Genomic DNA, 19,658 nt, shown 5'->3' with positions numbered 1-19,658 from the left:
TCTAGGTAGTTCTTCACATCTTCTACCAGTTTTAAGTCATCTTGTGTTCTAAATATCTTCTTCAGGTACAGTGAAATGACATTTTGACATGGGTAGGGAAAGATTTACAATGTACAGTCTCTCAAATACACCTCTTTGTCTTTCGGCACATTGCTGCATGCCTTGGCTGAAAATGATAACATCATCAAAGTAAACTAAACATTGAGTGGATGTTAATCCTCTGAGCACAGATTCCATCACACATTGGAATGTTGCTGGTGCATTCTGAAAACCAAAATGAAGACGACACTTGTACACACCTGTAGGCTTAATAAATGATGCTTTAGCCCTGTTGTCTGAATGCCAGAATCAGCTTATTGTAACCACTGGTTAGGTCACGGTCAGAGAAGATTTTGCATGGACCATGATAATCCAATGAGTGTACAGCATTTGGCAATTGATGAGTATCTGATAACATTACAGCATTCAGCTTCCTGCAATCAACACAGAACCTATACTTCTGTTCTCCTGTAGGTGATTTCTTCCTTACAATTACTATGGCTGATACCCAGTATGGATCTGATAGTTCTCTAGGTTCAGTGAACCCGACTTACAGCTGTTCCTTAATCATCTCTTCGACTAAGGCTTGTTGACTATATGGCATTCTGCACACTCATCGAGCAATGGGTACTACTCTTCCTGTACATATCCTGTGTTGAACCAGGGGGATGGCAGAGAGATTATCCTATTCTTGAAAAATATCAGAGTAGCTCAGTAGCACCGGTGAAATTATTTAATTTAGTAAGCAGCCCTTGAACTATTATTTAGAGTGCTTCATCAGTTGATTTCTTCACATTGTCATTAAGTGGACAATAATTTACTACCTGTACATGTTTCTCCTCGGTAGGTACTTCTATCACATCTTGTGTATCTAGGTTCAACACTGTTGCCACAATAGGTCCTCACAGTAGCTCTGCTTCTGTGTTACTCAGATTAGCAACACATACTGGAGCAGGCAATTTCCTATTTGGTTCTTCTTTAATGACACTGGCAGTTCATGCTACATAGCAATGCCTCTGGGCTAGCAAGTCGTCATTTACTGATGGTTCTGTCAACAAGAAGCTATTTTTTTCTTTGCACTTTGGCATCTTCCCGTCGATATACAGAAGTTTTCCTGTTCCCAGGAGAATTCACTCACGTTCAGTCAAATGTACATTGACTCGGATCAGCGAAACACCATCGCTACTTGGTTTGTGCATTACTTCAGCAGCACAGCATTCTTTGAGTCTGATGTTTAGAGTTCCCATTGCTGACATAATCATTACGACTCAATTGGATTTCTCTTTCTGATCTGAGAATAGTTAGCTGCCAGAAAATCGAACTCCAATATACACTTTGTAGTGTTTCTGCTCTTTATCACTGGCGTTTCAACCACATATTTAGCTAGGCTATCATGAAGTTAATCAAAACTTCTCCATAACTGCGCACCTGGTAGGAAAAAAACATTTTGTCCATGGTAAATTGCTTTAATGAGCATACATTTAGAATGATCATCAGTAGAGCTCACAGTAACCACTGCTACTTGCGGGTGGAAGTAATGGTGGCCCTTGCGTCCAGTCTGTCAATTAATGTACTCCTCACAAAGCTTTCCACCTTCAACCTTGCATTCTCCTTCTGACAGTTTCACACTATGTGACATTCCACTCCACATGCGAAACATAAAATATTTTTCCTACATGAAGTTGTGCTTTGCTGCCAGCTCTCTTGATAGCAGGTTCCTGAGTAAGCTTCTAATGCGTGACAATCTGATTTGCAATCAATTTGAGGTCTTTATAGCTCTTCAACAAATCAAACTGCCATTTGTACTGCTTCTTCAAATGTCTCACAATGTGCTAATCTGAATTCTTGGCTGACTTCACCCTGTCACTCATTCGGAACTATATCTAATGTCCCTTATCAGCTTCAAACAATTTTACCTCATTGTATGAATCATTCCCACTGAGCTCATACATGTTAGCATTAACTTTCCTAATTCAGTCCAAAAAGTGCTCAGTTGATTCTCCATTCAAAATATGCATGCTGTGGGATTGCTCCCTGTGAAACCTTGTTGTCTTTTTCCTCTTGTACAATAGCACAATTTCTGTTTAAATTCATCATAGGTAGCTGCATGACTGCATATGGTGTCACATGTGATGAAATCAAGTGTGTCATCTTGGATTTGCAGTTTTTCCCCAGTTACTTTGTCAGAGTCACTCCGGGATCTTAAATTTGCTCCATTTTCCAGTTTATTTTTAATTGCTTAATTTCTGAGCCTAATTGCACTGTAACAGACTGCAAATCCACACCTTGCAGTGTGTCCATCATGATCTATTACCTGGTTACTTCAGTTATTAAAAATGTGCCATAATAGCCATTCAGATGCATGCCAAGAAAAGCCAGTATATGCAGCAGTCCTACCTTCAGTGCTGGATTTCACTCCACTACATCACCAGAGAGAAGTGCTTGAAAGGAATGATGATGTCCCTTGTGCTAGTTCCACATACGGATGTCACACATGAACTTTGGCAATCATTCGCACTGAGCTCATACATGTTAGCATTAACTTTCCTAATTCAATACACAAAGTGCTACACCCCAAGCAAGATTGTAGATTTTCTGCTCTTGTAAGGGATAGTAATGGGTAGAGGAACACTGAGGATCCCACTTCTGACACCATTTTATAAGAGATCAAGTCCCGGAGGAGCAGTGCCTGAGTGTGGAGTCGTCATGGTGAGCATGTGATCTGGCAGAGTGATAGGCAGACTGCAGTTACTTTTACATAACTTTATTCTTATTCCAATATATACCAACACTTTAGCGATCAATGCTGCTGTGGCCTCCCAATGCTGATGACCTGCGACTGGTGACGACATGACACCCAGCTGGCAGAAAGGTCCCACTTTTATTCTGTGTGGCATGCTGTATTTGATGTCTACGACCTGGGAATGTGGATTCGTTGGACACATGGATGCATGATAGTGTGAGAGAGTGGAATGTTCATGTGCTATACTTATGTATGCTTATATAAAGAAACTATGTTCATAACTTCACAGAAAAAGTAACATTTCTTACATTTACAGGGGGTGGACAAAAATATGGAAGCACCAAAAAACATAACATTACCATGCCTAAAACCATACAGCAAAGCTATTGGCGTTCAAAACAGCTTCTAGGCATCTTGCAAAGGATAAAGTCAGGTCCTGTATGGTTTTCAAGCAAACCGTATATGAGTCTTCTAAAAAATAGTGACAAGTTACGGTAACAGTGATGGAGGCAGATAGTGACCATATACCCTTCTATGCAAAGTAGACCACCAAGTCTCAATAATATTGAGATCTGGTGACTGTGGAGGCCAGGGGTAGATGCAACAGTTCATCTTTGTGCTTAAAAAACCAGTCGTGGACAATGTGAACTATGTGAACAAGAACTCTGTCATCTTGGAACGCATCACCACCATTGAGGAACAAACATTATACCATGGGATGGATCCCATCAGCCAAAATGATCGCAGAATTCTTGTCAGTAATATCGATCTCACACAGTAACTGTGTGGTCCATCCAATGTCACTGCCCAAGTCATCACTGAACTCCCATCATGTTTCCCTTTCATGAAATAACTCAGCCACAAGATGGAAACAGTGTGAAACAAAGCTCATCTCACCAAATGACATTTTTCCATTGCTCTATAGTCCAGATTATATGGCTTTGGCATCATGTTTTCCTTTTATGATCAGTTGCATCGTTAATGAGTGGTTTTGGAATTGCAACTTGCTATGAAATTCTCTGCTTATGGAGCTCCTTTCATGTTCTTTTGGTGCAGATGGTGTTCAAGTATGCAGCATTGAGTTCTGCAGCAACTTTTGCAGCTGTCGTCCTCTTTATTGTTCATCACAGTTATCTTCAATGACTATCACAATTACTCAACACCTTCATGCAGAATGCAACTTTGCATATGACATTTTTCTTCTTTTCCTGCATGCAGTATAAATCTTAGATACAGTACCTCTTGCAACACCAAACACTTTGGCTACCTTGGCCACAGAAGCACTCATCATACAAGCACTAATAATTTGCCCACATTCGAATTCATTTAGCTATGACATAATGCATTCACAGCTACACAGAACACTGTTCTGACCACAACTGATGTTTGCCACATGTTGAAGATAATGCACAGGTACCATTTGTGGTTAGATACAACAGCACAACATTCAGGTTTGGCTAGCATCTGCATTTATGTTAAAGCATGCATCTCTTGCAGTGTTTATATAGTTTTGTCTAACCCCTGTACCTATCTAAATAAATATTCTGTTTGCTTATTATTTTGTGCATTACAGAGAAGAACACTTCATCTGAAATATATTGTATGTCACAGCAACATTTACATATTCTTAATAAGAAGTATCCAGTGCTTTAAAACAGCAATAATAAAAATCTTCTGTTTCCATGGGGAGAAGATTATATGGTATCACCAGCGTATCTCATGGTATCCTTTGTCCATAGCTTGGAATATTTAGTAAGAAAGACTCAGGAGTGTATGTTAGGGTGTCTGTGGTGTGTGTGTGTGTACTTGTACTAGAAAAAGAGAAAGAGCTCAAAAGCTACTGTGAATGCTGTTTTCTGTTTAGTATTTCTACTATGTGTACATAGTCTGCTATAGATGAGTCGATGCCTTTTGTTATTTTACATGTAGTTAATTAGTTATTTGCATGTTTATTAAGTGTGTGTGTGTGTGTGTGTGTGTGTGTGTGTGTGTGTGTGTGTGACATATCGCACAGTGTGTACAGTAAAAGTAACCAGAGGAAAATGAAATAAAGTATTAAATAGGACTATCTGTTTTTGAGACTCATACAGAACACGAAGAGGAAAACAGTGCAATGCTAAAACTATGTGCTGAACAAAAACTGTAACCTTCATTTTTCATTTAAAATCAATGTTACCAATTGAATGTGATGTGATTGAGTGTATTCCTTTGACTTACTCAAAACAACATGCCTCGATCTCTACTCTTCCAGTTATTGTCTTATTATTAGCTCTGTCATGTGACTACTCGTAGCCATCAGCTTGTCTTCCTCTGTCAACAGTGTAGATTTGTTTGATAAAATAGTCTGAGAGATAATAGTCAGGGAAAAAGTTAAACAGGTGGATAAATCTGTTAGTTTCAGATACTGTGCTGCGTAACCTATATGCAAGTGTGCTGCATAACCTATATGCAACTATGGGTGCACATGTAAGATGCTTCCAAATATGTTTGTAAGTACCATTATTTCTTTTAACATAAAACTAATTTTTTTCAGGTGCCGCACCATGTTTCAGAAGTTCTCTCTGAAATAACATACTATGTGTACATGGCACGGAGAATACCAAAATCCATTCTCTGTAAATACGTCCGACCAAAATGGGTCCCAGCAGAATACCCTTCATCCATTCAGAGGATGCAAGAATGGACTCCCGATGAATGTATTCCTGAATTCTTTTCTGATCCTACTGTTTTTGAGGTACTCATCAGATTTTTGTTTATAATTATGTTTGAAGTAAACAAGAGAGGAGACATTAAAATTATTTAATTTTGTAATCTGTAAACTGTTGAATAAGTTCAAAGTGAATGCTGTTAGGGAAGTGATTAATTGTGTAATGTTGCTAATGTCCCTAATTTCAAAATGGAGATGTGTGGTAATGACAGTAATCAAATATGATTGTTGTAGTACTGGTCACATAGTGCGTCTTCTGGAGGTGAAGGTTTCCACCACTTTACTCAAAGTTTCCTAGTTATACGGGGATCTGTTGTTTAATGTAGACTACATAACAAGATGCAAATTGACATTTTTCCCATCAACAAATCTTTGGCAGAAGTAAAAGGAACAATAAGTGATTGAAAATTCCTAGAACTTACTGGAAATCCAACCCCAAACCTTTTGATTTGAAGTCTGTCATTTACTCACTAAACTACCTTGTTTGTGTTTGGTTGGCCCAGTCGTGGATGCCAAGGAGTTAGTGGGGTCTAATAAAAAGAGCAAAAATAGTGAGACACATTTGTCATGTTTAACTCCTTTTTACTTAAGTTGAGTAATAGCAGGTCCAGAATACAAACCAGTATATGTCCTTGAGATAGGCATGTTCATCAGATACAATAACAAGATGCTGCTGATAATGTAGGTGGCGTTGACCGTGTAAGCAGAGGAAGGTGTGTCATGGTTCCAGCAGCATATTGGCAGTGCAATCACATGGGCTACTGCCAGCTTCTAGACATGGACTGCACAGTGTGACATTGATAGTGCATGATACTACCTTGCTCCCCTTCCCCCTCCCCAAACTCCTTCCCATCTGGTGCTCCCAGAAATGTCAGTGGGGATGGGGGTCATGGTCGGGGGGAGGGATGGGAGTTATGGGTGCAGGTGCCACTGAGGAGGCAGGAACTAAAACTTCAGCCAATGACAAGCTCCTGCCCACATCCTGACATTCATCTTGAGACTAGCTGAAAACAATGTCGAAAAAAATACAGCTACAGGCTTCGCATCCACACCCAGGGATGGAGCATCTGCTTGTATTGGTGGAGGTGCAACAGTGACTGGATGGTCTCAGCAGCCCACTGGAAGGTGGCATTATAAAAGCAGCCCAGATCTCCTAGCTGGGGCTACAGTGACAGTAACAGTGCTGCATCAATATCCATAGTTTATCCATCTGATATCGTAAGCACAGGATCTGAGGGAAATGAAGACAGCTGATGCTGAACACTGAATGTGCGAATGAAAACTCTGTGGCATGATCAAGCATCCCACAAAATGAAGCTGAATGTGATGACACTTCTGCAGCCTGGGGGCGATCCTGTACACCAATACAAAGAGGGTCCCAAGACTTTGGTGGTAACATCGCATTCCCAGTGCCTATGTCTGCGAAAAACTCCGAAGAAGACCAAATCATTCGCATTAAACATAGGGTACTGCAGTGGATGGGCCAACCACTGCGGAGGATGCAGCAGCTGAAGCAGCATTCTGTGTTGGTGTCCATGCAAAAGCTAGATTGGTGATATGCCATTGCTTGGCTAGGAATGGTAGGATGAGAGGAGGAGGACTAAAGCTTACTCTTGTACATGGGAAGTGTGTACCTCATTAATTTTTTGCTTGAAAGTTCCAACAAAGCCTCCGCTTCACCATTAGGTTGAGGGTAGACCATGCAGTGGTCACATGTTTGATGCCTTTTGTGTCACAAAACTGCTGAAATTCTGCCAATGTAAGCTGGTGTCCATTGTCCAAAATCAGCACTTCTGATAGACCTCCGATGCAAAAAATTGACGCCAGAGTTGTGATAGTGCTTACTGTTGTGGTGGAGTGCATGGCCATCATGAATAGAAAATAGCTAAAGGTGCCTACCATGATAAGCCAATAGGAACCAGCAAAGTCAGTATGCAGACATTGCCGATGGCCACTGGGCTTTAACCAATCAAAAAATTTCTGTATTAAATATGGGCAACCAGTTTGGAGGTACTGCAGCAGAATCTTGAGATTGGGGTCTGCATACGCTACCTGAGCAATACATCAGTAGTTGATGGGAAAATCAGCAATTGTTTCAGTGTCCTGGACATTAATGTGAAATAAAAGGTTCTGCATTTCTGTGTTTAGTTATTGGCCTGTACACACTTTCATACCGATAGTTTGATTCGAGCAAAGACCAAAACTGCAACTTTTGTGCCGTTGTGGAGGGACAGGCTGTGAAGGGCTGAACAATGAAATTAGAGGCTTTTGATCTGCCACCAAGTAGAATAGATACAAGTATTAGTGGAATTTGGTCACCGCATATACGATTGCAAGACCTTTTTTCTCAATCTTTGAATAGTAGCATTGTGCTTTGTTGAGGGTTTCCAATGTGAAGGCAGTTGGCGTGTCCAATGATCCAACTCTGTATGAGCAATAGCGTCAATCTCTTAAGAGGGAGCATCAGCCACCAACATGACTGGCCTTGGCGTGATCAAAATTTGTAAGATCCACTTTTTATTTAATTGATGACTAATTCCGGGCTACCTGAACCCATTTTCAGATCATCCAGACAGACAAAACAGTGTTTTCTAAAATAGGATATAAATCATGTCAAGATTATACATATATGTGAAACAAAGCCAAGTCTATCCATAAACAGTGACAGAACAAACATGTTATATGTGTTGCTAACAGGAAATAGAAAGGTAACTTTTGAGAATACTGGTACCAGAAAAATACAGGGAAATGTTACTTACATGTTAAACTAGAAAACTAGAAAGCCATCCTGCAAGTAACAAGGTAAGTGATAATCAGGAAAACAACAAACAAAATGTTATGTTATGTGATGTATCCCACATCAGATTGAAGAATGTTCATGTAATTTGTTTGGATGGCAATTTAGGGGATTTGTAATTAAACATAATGAGGACTGTTTTCTTGGAGAAAGTTATATTAATAGGACAAGAAGGAAAGCATCATCCTTATGGCCTGTAACATAAAGGATCTAGAAAATCTTCTCTTTCATTGAAGGACTCTACAGCACTTGATAAATTGACAGACAGATGTAATTACACTGTCATTTAGGCTTTATACAGCTGAAAGTTTGCTATGGTTTATATAAAGGATGGCAAAACTCAAGTCAAGTACAGATGTCTTCTTTGTTGAGCAGTTTAATGTGCTAAATAAGATATGAGCAGTTTAATATGCTAAATAAGATATGAGCTGTAGCCAAACATGAAAGGGAATGACATAGAACTTGAAGATGAAAGTGATGAATTTGACCTAGAAAATACATTAAGCTGTTAACAAAGTATTTAAGAACCAAGTTCACCATGTATGACAAAGTTGTCAGACAGTCGGACCAGATGCATATTGTTATTCTAACACTCTAGGAAACCAGTCTGTGTGTATGGGCTAGGTAGCCACTGAAACTATACTGTTGTCCACTATCTCTTATTGTACTCCAAGCTTGTTAAATCTGAATTAGATTTTGATGAGCAGGAAGTCGGTAAAGGTACAGAAGAATAAAACATGGGTTGCACTGTTTGGTGTACACAGAGCGAGCAGCTTCTAAGCCGCAGAAAGGCAATTTGTAGAAGATAAACTGCTAAAAATGAATGTGTTCTTAGTGGCAAGGTAAATGGAGCACAGGTACGATTATGTGGCAATCAAATGATACCACTTTACTTACTTGGCATCCCTGGTCAATTAGTGGTGGCTGCTACTGATGACAGCTGACATGCACCCCACATGCATTAAACAATCCCACTTGGAGTGGCTACAATTATTAGATTTCTTTGTATGTTAAGAATATCTTCTGCCAGAATGCTATGACCATTCATGTTTGGCATGTGAAACATTTGCTGTTCGTGATAGTGTTAATAGATTCTCAGGTTCCTTTCTACATGGCTCTATGTACTTTAGTGTTCATGACAGAGGGGAACAACACACAATTACTGATGTGTCTAGGTAGCAAGGAACAACTGTACTTACATTAAGTCTAATAAACAGAATAAAATAACATAGTTCCTTGAGATGTCAGTCCATACCACTTGGTTCAAGCTGAAAGTCACAAGGATATTTAGACAAGATATTATGAAACAGTAGCTTGAGGACAGTTGAAATAAAGTCCAACAAAGGCAGTTGAAGCCCATGGATGCTGCAGTGAGAGACTCCTTGTTGGCTCTGAAGTGACCAAGTAAGTCTTGCTGCCAAAAGTACAATGTCCCATCAGGACAGTGGATAGGTTATGAGGCAGAAATCAAAAGAATAAGAGAACACAATCGCTTGGAGAAATATTGTATTATACTCAACTTTGATATAGGGCATCCATGTCAAAATCCATGTACAAGTCATTGGCAAATCCGGGATAAGTTAAACACTTCATAAGTTCACTGTATAGAAATAAATACAAGTCTTAAGGCCATTTCTGAAGTACTGCATTTCTAGAGAAAGTTGTGATTGCACTATGAAGACCTCTTCTAACTGGAGCTGCTCAACAACTGGGCAAGAACTCAGCAAGAACTGGCTTGAGCTGCAGTTGGCCAGTCTCTTCTCCATGTGATTCTTGGTGCCAGTGGTTCTTCAGCTCAGCGAGTGTGACATGCATGCAGCCAGCAGCTGGACAGTGCAGATGCCTTTTGCTGCTGCTGTCGGACAACATTGGAACCTTAGTATCAATCTCTGCACATGCAGTGATTGCACCTGATGTGGTATTGACTGGCTATGATCCCACAGGCTTAGCAATATGAACTCTGATTGATAAGCTGCTTGGCACAGCTGGCATGAAGTTGGCTGCAGAGCAGTTGGATGGCAATATAAATATCCACCTAGTGTCAGGATACTGGCTTGACACTCCAGGGACACATGATTCACAGAAGCGATGCAGTGGTGCGGTTGCGGCACTGTTTTCGTCAATGCTAATGCCTCTGGGAACAATGTTGTGGGTCACAAGGTCCCATGGTACTATGGTGGATACTAGAGGTTCAGTTTAAAAGAACACAGTATGCTTGGGTTATTTTGTTCAATCTCCAGAACTAGTATTGTAAGTCGGCTGTAGCTTCGACAAACTGTGCTACAGTACTGTATGGTTGTTTGCTGTGTTGCAGGCAGTAGCCTGTCTACACAGCAAATGTGTCAGATATGAAGGCTCTACCCATTCATCGATCAAGTGTGAGAAGAATGACTGTTCAATTTTGTTTTCATGTAAACTCCACATATTAATTTAAGGAAAGTATATTGTTTACATCCTTCAAATAAGTTGTTTGGAAGTTCATGGCAGATTAAAACTCTGCGCCAAGCGGGAACTCAAACCTGGGACCTTTGCTTTTTATTTGCAAGTGCTCTACCAACTGAATTATCTGAGCACAACCTATGAACTGCCATCACAGCTTTACTTCTGCCAATACCTTATCTACAGCCTTCCAAACTTCTCTGATGTTTTCCTGCATACATTGTGGAACTAGCACTTCTGAAAGAAAGGATAATGAGGAAACATGACTTAGCCACAGCCTGGGGTATTGTTTCCAGAATGGGTTTTCACTCTAAAGCAAAGTGTGCAATGAACCGAAACTTCGTGGCAGATTAAAACTGTGGGACAGACCCTGATTCACACCTGGGACATTCACCTTTCACAAGCAATTGCTCTATATGTCCGAGTCCTGGTCTGACACAGAGTTTTAATCTGCCAGGAAGTTTCAAATTCCAGAATGAGATTTTCACTCTGCAGCGGAGTGTGCGCTGATATGAAACTTCCTGTCAGATTAAAACTGTGTGCCCGACCGAGACTCGAACTCAGGACCTTTGCCTTTCGCGGGCAAGTGCTCTACCATCTGAGCTACCGAAGCACGACTCACGACCGGTCCTCACAGCTTTACTTCTACCAGTACCTCGTTTCCTACCTTCCAAACTTTACAGAAGCTCTCCTGCGAACCTTGCAGGACTAGCACTCCTGAAAGAAAGGATACTAGAGCACTTGTCCGCGAAAGGCAAAGGTCCCGAGCTCGAGTCTCGGTCGGGCACACAGTTTTAATCTGACAGGAAGTTTCATATCAGCGCACACTCCGCTGCAGAGTGAAAATGTCATTCTGGAAACATCCCCCAGGCTGTGGCTAAGCCATGTCTCCGCAGTATCCTTTCTTTCAGGAGTGCTAGTCCTGCAAGGTTCGCAGGAGAGCTTCTGTAAAGTTTGGAAGGTAGGAGACGTGGTACTGGGAGAAGTAAAGCTGTGAGGACCGGGCGTGAGTCGTGCTTCGGTAGCTCAGATGGTAGAGCACTTGCCCGCGAAAGGCAAAGGTCCCGAGTTCGAGTCTCGGTCGGGCACACAGTTTTAATCTGCCAGGAAGTTTCAAGTTTCAAATTGGTGCACAATCCGATGTAGAGCTGAAATTCATCCTGCAAGTTTTTTAAATTTTTTAAGTTGATTTTAGTAAGATAAATTGTATAAGTATAGCTGCATCGTTGTCCCATTAGTCAAATGAGGCTGTGTCCATTTGCACTACCCTTTATATGTATCTACTAATAGTTCCAAAAGATAGATATAATTTTTCTGTTTTTAAACATGTACGTCAGCAGTACTTTAAATTTTGCCTCCTAAAGTAGTCAAGTTTATGACATGGGTACATTTTTTCCTGCTAACCATTTTTTCTCCATAGATAACTGTGCCCTTCTTGAAGAGTGTGAAATTTCACATGGGGCACAGCCAAAATTTTACATGTGTATACAAGGTGGTCCGAAACACTCTGAAAAGCTTGTAAAGGTTTTCAGGGTAGGTTGTGCTGAGAAATAATTGTTAAAGAAAAAAATTGATACATTGCACTTTTCAGGCCATTTTGCATGCAAATTCAAGCAGCCCGCCAGAAGTGTCAGTTATTCTCATAGTGCAGAAGATAGCACACAAGACTGCTCAGCCTTTGGCTTGGGTTCAATTCATACTACCATCTTATGTCCAATTTTCGTATCGCTCTCTTGTGTGATTTTAGGAAACCAAACAAAGAACACATTTGATGACACTGTCTCTGGTGGACTACATGAATTTGTGCATGTAACAGCATGATTGGCTAACTTCTATGCTAATTAACTCTGAATGGTGCAATTTTTTTTATTTTATTTTATTTACAAGGGCCGTTCAGAAAGTAACCTCCGGTTGATTTAAAAAAATACACCAAGTTAAATAAAAATATTTTAATATATACATCTTACAACTACATCTTTGCACTATTTTTCTACATAGTCTCCATAGCGATTGAGGCACTTATCGTATCTCTTCACAAGCTTTGAAATTCCTTCTGCATAAAAATCACCCGCTTGTGCCTGGAGCCAGCCTGTGACCGCATCTTTGAGCTCTTCGTCGTCATCAAACCGCTGTGACCCGAGCCATTTCTTCAAATGCATGAAGAGGTGATAATCACTTGGCGCCAGGTCTGGGCTGTAAGGTGGATGGTTGATAACGTCCCACTTGAAGGACTCAAGAAGGGCCGTTGTTCTGCGAGCAGAGTGAGGACGGGCGTTATCGTGCAAAAAAACGATACCGGAAGTCAGCATACCACGGCGTTTGTTCTGTATAGCCCGTCATAACTTTTTTATTGTTTCACAGTACACGTCTTGATTAATGGTCATACCACGTTCCATGAATTCAACCAACAACACCCCTTTGGCATCCCAAAACACCGTTGCCATCAGTTTTCTGGCAGAAAAATCTTGCGAAGCTTTTCTTGGTTTGGTAGGCGAATTTGAATGTGCCCACATCTTTGATTGTTCTTTTGTCTCAGGGTTCACGTACTTAATCCAGGTTTCGTCACCGGTCACGATTCTGTTTAACAATGGTTCTCCTTCGTCCTCATAACGTGACAGAAAGTCTAATGCAGAGGCCATTCTTTGAGTTTTGTGGTGGTCGGTAAGAATTTTGGGCACCCATCGTGCACAGAACTTACGGTAACCCAATCTTGCTGTCACTATCTCATACAAGAGAGTCTTAGAAATCTGTGGAAAACCAGTAGACAACTCCGACATTGAGAAACATCGATTTTCACGAACTTTTGCATCAACTGTCTGAACGAGTTCGTCAGTCACCAATGATGGTCTACCACTCCTCTCTTCATCATGAACGTTTTGTCGTCCACTTTTAAATAAACGTACCCATTCACGGACAACTCCTTCATTCATAACTCTTGGTCCGTACACGGCACAAAGCTCACGATGAATAGCTGCTGCAGAATATCCTTTGGCTGTAAAAAACCTTATAACAGCACGCACTTCACATTTGGCGGGGTTTTCTATTGCAGCACACATTTCAAACTGCCACAAAAACTAAACTAGCGCAGGTACGACGTTCACTCGACCACGGCTTGATGCCGACTGACCTGTTGAGTGCGTGAACGCACAGATGGCGTCGCTACTCCCCCCACAACCCGCACTGTGACCAATCGGAGGTTACTTTCTGAACCGCCCTCGTATTTATTTATTTATTTATTTATTTATTAACAATTAATTCTCAACACAGCGCACCTTGTCACACCCCTCAAGCTATTCAGACTGCTTCTGACAACCCTGTATATGGATGACAGTCCAGGTATTATAATATACTGTGCTTCAAAAACAGAACTATCCTTATGCCTGTCACAATTGTGATGTTGTGACTTGTATAAACATACTTTCTTTAGTGTAAGTTTATATATGACACCGGATGTAAAGCCTTTTAAAATCAAGGAACTTGGAATTCACCTACACAGCTTTGTCCATGGCTCTTAAAATACATCAGTAAGTTTCAGAAACTGTTGGTTGGTTTTCATGTGATTGATTGATTCTGTAATCTATCTTGGAGTAATGGTGGTATAATAGAGGTACATATGTTCCAAAATTCTGCGGCTACTAGAGGTGGTAGAATGGGACAGTGTTCTGGAGGTCATATCTTCTGCCCCTGGTAACATTCACACTCTTCAAAATATCATGACAACTATAAGAAGACCCAAACATTTGCTGTCATTAGCAGCACTAAGTTTGCACAACAGAAAGGAAGGGAAGGGTACTGAGTGAGAAATGTCCATGGAGAAAGAGTCTGTGCAACAGAATGTTCATTAATTACATGTGAGACAATGCAATACCGTACACATTTTCTGAATTGGTTGTAACTTAAATAATAAAGTAACCACAGACATGTAAGAATTCCGTGCATGTCTTTAAAAGGTCATCAAATATGTTACTGTGGTTAACAGTATTTATCTTTTTCAGATATGTGTTTGACAAATGCAGCATTCAATGTAGTTTTACATACTAATGCAAACTGTTCCTGTTATTGCATAAACATTGGGTTTAAAAAATCCCCTTTTATGTAATTTTTTTCAGTCCATCCATGAGGATCTTCCTAACCTGGAAATTCCATCTTGGGCAACTTCTGTTGAGGATTTTATTGAAAGACATCGTGATATATTGGAGAGTAATCATGTCTCTGAAAGGCTACATCACTGGATAGATCTAACCTTTGGATACAAGTAAGATAATATTTTCAAACTTTATTCAAATATTGTGGATGATTGATGTTTATGATCATAATTTCCAACTTAATTTATTAATTATACTTCCGATCTACGCTTTCCACTACACCTTAATCCATTTTCATTCTGTTGCAGCAGAAACCATTATAGTAATGAAACTTCCTGGCAGATTAATATTTCATATCAGCGCACACTCCGCTGTAGAATGAAAATTTCATCCTACATTATAATATTCTTTCTTTCTCCCCCCCCCCCCCCCCTTCGGGCAGCACCCTGTGTTGCTGACAGCATGTACAATAGCTCAGGCACCTTACTATTTTGTAAAGCAGGGGTACTGTGTGAATATTTGTACATGGTAATTATTCTGTTTTCAGTTAATGATGTACTAATCTGTACGTAGTTGAAACTATCAGAATTTGTGAGCTACTTCAAGACAGCAATGTTAGTGATTACTGTGAAAATGTCAAACTAGAATTCTGTGATAGTGACACAATGATGAAACCAAATACAATAAAGGGAAATGCCAAGACAGCAACAGACAATAACTGCAACTGCAATTATTCACAATATCCCTTGTTCAATCTGTTGTATTTTCTATTACTAAAGACTTATCTGTTTTTGCAATATTTAGTTGTTGTGCTGGATGCCCAAAGCTACTGTAAAAGTGAAGTATACACTAACATATGCACATAATTTATTGTATGTAAGTAAATGTGTAATTTAACATATGACATTAAAAATTAACTATGTATGTAGGTCAAATTTGGGTTTTTAAGAAGTTATATTCAAGTTAAGGTTATATTGTGGACATATAAAATTTTTTATGGTTTTACATTAATGGTTACTATGCAGAGTAAATGTAACAAGTAGTACCATGTTCCTTCACTTGCCATAGAAACTGATGGCTAGAAACATAAAAAGTAATTGTTTTTGTCTGACAGCATTTTTCTGTTTCAGTTTTGTCCACTAGAGTTTGTTTTATTAGTCCTTTATCAGAAACATATGTATTATATACATTTTCATGACTGTATATTTTTTCCCAAAACTTGGCCCCTCCAATGCATTTTCTGCTCGCTGATGAAGTTCATTTTCAGGAAGCTGGGTACAGTCAGAATTGAACAATCTGGTCTTCTCCACAGTCACAGAATCATCTTGATCAGTGTAGACCCATCTTGCCAAGTTAACCTTTGATCTGCCAACTCCAGATCTTAGGCTTTTCAGGAACTTCCAAGTCACCTATTTCACTTTATAGCCATGGGATGGGGGTTTATAAAACTCTATTCCAGACAGGGGGAAGGTAGATTGTTGCACTCCATATTTGCAACCTAGCTTTCTCAGTGGTGATACCAAGGGCCGTTGATGTTCTTAGGGAACTCCTCCTTGACTTAATCATTGCAGGTGCAGTTCATGCCCATACAGAGGATGCATTCTCTCCTGCTCCACCTTTTTCCTTTCCTCATTTTCAGCTATTTCTTATCAAATAGTAGGTGGTCCCATTCCTGTGAGGTTGCAATGCAAATCAACTGGAGTGGATTTCAAACAACCTGTTATGATGCTTCAGGTGTCATCGAGAGCTATGTCCACCTGCTTGGCATATACCAAACTGGCCATGCATACTTTGCCACAGAATAGCATAGTGCCATTGCAGAGGTTCTTAGTGTTTCAGTTTTACTAAACCATTGTGATCTGGGCACTTTCCATAGAAGATTGATCATGGTGACACATTTGACTTGCATTTCATGCAGTGCTTCTCAAATGTAAGAGATCTATCAAGTTGCACTCCTAGATATATTGGGGTCTCACAGTGTTCCAGTTCGACACCTGACCATACTATCTATATTTTGAGATAAGTTTCCATGTTTCTCAGATGAACAGCGCCCCACTTGTGTCCTTGTGGTATTTGTTTTAAGTTGGTTTGTGTTGTAGTTGCTGGAAAGTTGTTTAAGGGCATTCGTGAGGGTGTTCTCCAGTGATTCAAAAGATGTGCTCTGGCTGGCTAGAGCAAGGTCATCAGCATAGGAGAAGCTCCTGCTATTGGGTGCTATGGGTGGGTCATTTGTATATACAGGGTCAATCAACTAAAACTTTCCCCCACAAATATTGTGGAAATGGAAAATGCTATTGATGCACTGTTTTTGCAGAATTGATTAGTAGTCAGTGGTTCGTATTGTTAGCCAAACAACAGAATGTAATTATCTTAAAAAGTGTGTTTTTTTGTGAAAAATACACTTTTTAAAATGGAACAACCGTGCTTGACATTAACAGACTAAAAGTAGGATAAATTAGAATGTCAGAGACGTTTGCTGCAGATTCTAGTGTGATTCACTTAAAGAGATAATGTATTTGATAAGTTCTGACATTGACACTTGTATAATACATGTTGTAGCACAAACTATCCCATAAACAACTCATACTGTAATCCTGTAATGAACACATCAGCCATTCTAATTTACCCTACTTTAGTTTGTTAAAGTTAATAGGCATTGTTCCATTTAAGAAGGCGTATGTTTGCACAAGAAATACTCTCTCTCTAAGTATTGTTACAATCCATTTATTCACTAACAATATGAGCCCCTGCTAGGAATCCATTATGTGAAAACCACACACCAATAGTGCGTTCTAGTTCCGCAATATTTGCAGTGCAGGTTTTAGGTGAATCACCCAATACATTGAACAGAATTGGAAAAAGCACACTTCCCTGCAGGAGGCCATTTTTCTGAAGTCTCCATAGCCTGTGCATATCTTGGAAGTCAACAGAGAACCTATGATTCTGCAAAAGAGTTGTGATAAATCTGTTAGGCAAAAATCCTTGTTCATGTCTTAGACTTGGCTAGTAATAGCTGGTGGTTGGCTGATAATTTGACAATTACCACTCCTGCCACATTATGAGGTTCAAACCCATCTATGTGAGATTTCACAGCTGTCCAGTAGAGCTTTTGGTAGGTCAAAATCCAAATTTCTGAGGTGTAAGCAAGAGATTAGTTACAAGTGATAGGCAATTTAAAGGCAATCTTTCCAGTGATTTGTAAAGGTGACATAGTAGCTTGACTGGTCTAAAATTTTTTGGAATGTTTCCTTCTTTGCCAGGTTTCAGCAAAGCAGTCACTTAGATCTTCCAACATATCTTTGGGATTTGGCTTCTGTTTGAACAGTTATTGAAGTTTGAGAATCAATTTCTTTGTTGTTAAGTCAAAGTATTTAATTTTCTCAGTTTGGAGATCATCCAAGCCAGCTGATTTTCCAGTTTTGCTGTGTTTGATATCATTCTCCAGTTCCTCCAGGCGGAGTGATGATGTGAGGTCACTACTCTCCTGCTCTTCTTTTTGCAGTTTGGTTTTTGTGATTTGTGGGTTGCATTCCCATTCAGCAGTAACTGATATGCTGTTGTATTAGCAGTGAGTCTATGATGTGCAGTGGTCTTAGTCAGATAATTGGTTAGGCTTCTCAGAATCTCCAAGCTTTATGGCTCCCTCTTTACAGATCCAACTTTTCTGTAGTGTTTATCCATTTATCCCTTTGTGTCTCTATTATAGACAATATGAGTTTTTTTCCTGTTTCCACAGTCACTTAACTGAAAGCATTTTCCTCAAATAAGTTGTGTGGCTTGCTCTGATGTAAGACCAGAGATATAAGATGTTCGACGGCCATGGGGGATAGACATTCTCTAGCATCTCTTTACAGCCATTGTAAAGGCGTCATAGCATCCAGGTACTGGTTCTATAGAGCATGCTTTGGCATCCAACAATTCTGCAAAACTTGACAAGTCGGCCTTTCATAGAATTAATCCTCCTCCGAAAAGATACTTTCTGAGGTCTTACGGCAGCAAACAATTATCACATTATTGGTCTATGCTGTGAGTTGGGTATTTTGGAACAGAGAGATTTTACACAATACTGGCTAATATTGGTGCTGGCAGATATGATGTCAGGATTGTAAGCTCGACTTCACCTGTTGCTGTTAAGAGATCCAGGTAGTTTTGCATCGTGGATTAAGGTCATGTGGCTCATTTCTATCCATTCTTTTAATGCTGCTCCATTTCATGATCATAGCCCCAAACAGTAAATATGACTGTTGGAATCACCAATCACAATCTTCACTTGATGATTTTGAAAACTGGATGATTTGTTAAGAGTGAATTCAGCACCAGGTGATTTATAAAGGGATGGGATGGTGTAGTTATTTGTTCCTAGTGTGAGGACTTCAGTGCTGTTTTCCTCTGAGACCACTGTAAATACAATCTGGATATCTGAGTGAATAATAATAGTACTTCCATATTGTGATGTGGTCTATCAATGGCAAGGTGCATTCCATCTATTTTTGGTCTACACATACCACAACTTCTAAGTGCCTCCTGTACACATAGTACATGGCACTGGTGTTGACTACATAGTTTGTGCAGCAGTTTTACTTTGGCTGGTGTTATGCCTTCTGTGTTAATAAGAGATAATCATTAACTGTGACCCTGAAAAGTGCTCCAATGTGGATGTTTCTGGTGCGAAAGAATCAGCTATCATTCTGACATTTCCCAGGATACACCCAACTGTTTTTATTGTCTTGATCGCAAGTCATCACAATCTTCAGGGAGGCTCCTTTTGTGTACCCCTACACTGGAGTTTGTTTAGTATATGTGAAGAATACTTTCTCTGATTAATCAGACCTGTGGTCCACAATTCAT

At 39.9% G+C, this 19,658-nt stretch overlaps 1 protein-coding gene across 1 annotated transcript in view; it reads left to right on the top strand.

Moving 5' to 3' along the window:
• The window catches only part of LOC126198939 (WD repeat-containing protein 81-like), a 302,041-nt gene that overhangs the window by 32,525 nt on the left and 249,858 nt on the right, over window positions 1-19,658 (top strand). Inside the window, exons 2-3 of the mRNA XM_049935579.1 lie at window positions 5,316-5,516; window positions 14,835-14,980. Of these exons, the coding sequence (XP_049791536.1) occupies window positions 5,316-5,516; window positions 14,835-14,980 (347 nt within the window). The remainder of the gene's footprint in view (window positions 1-5,315; window positions 5,517-14,834; window positions 14,981-19,658) is intronic.

Source organism: Schistocerca nitens, chromosome 8, assembly GCF_023898315.1.
Source record: "Schistocerca nitens isolate TAMUIC-IGC-003100 chromosome 8, iqSchNite1.1, whole genome shotgun sequence".
In the NCBI taxonomy this organism is placed as follows: domain Eukaryota; kingdom Metazoa; phylum Arthropoda; class Insecta; order Orthoptera; family Acrididae; genus Schistocerca; species Schistocerca nitens.
Note: the sequence above shows the minus strand (reverse complement) of the source record. Positions and strands in the feature narration are given on the sequence as shown.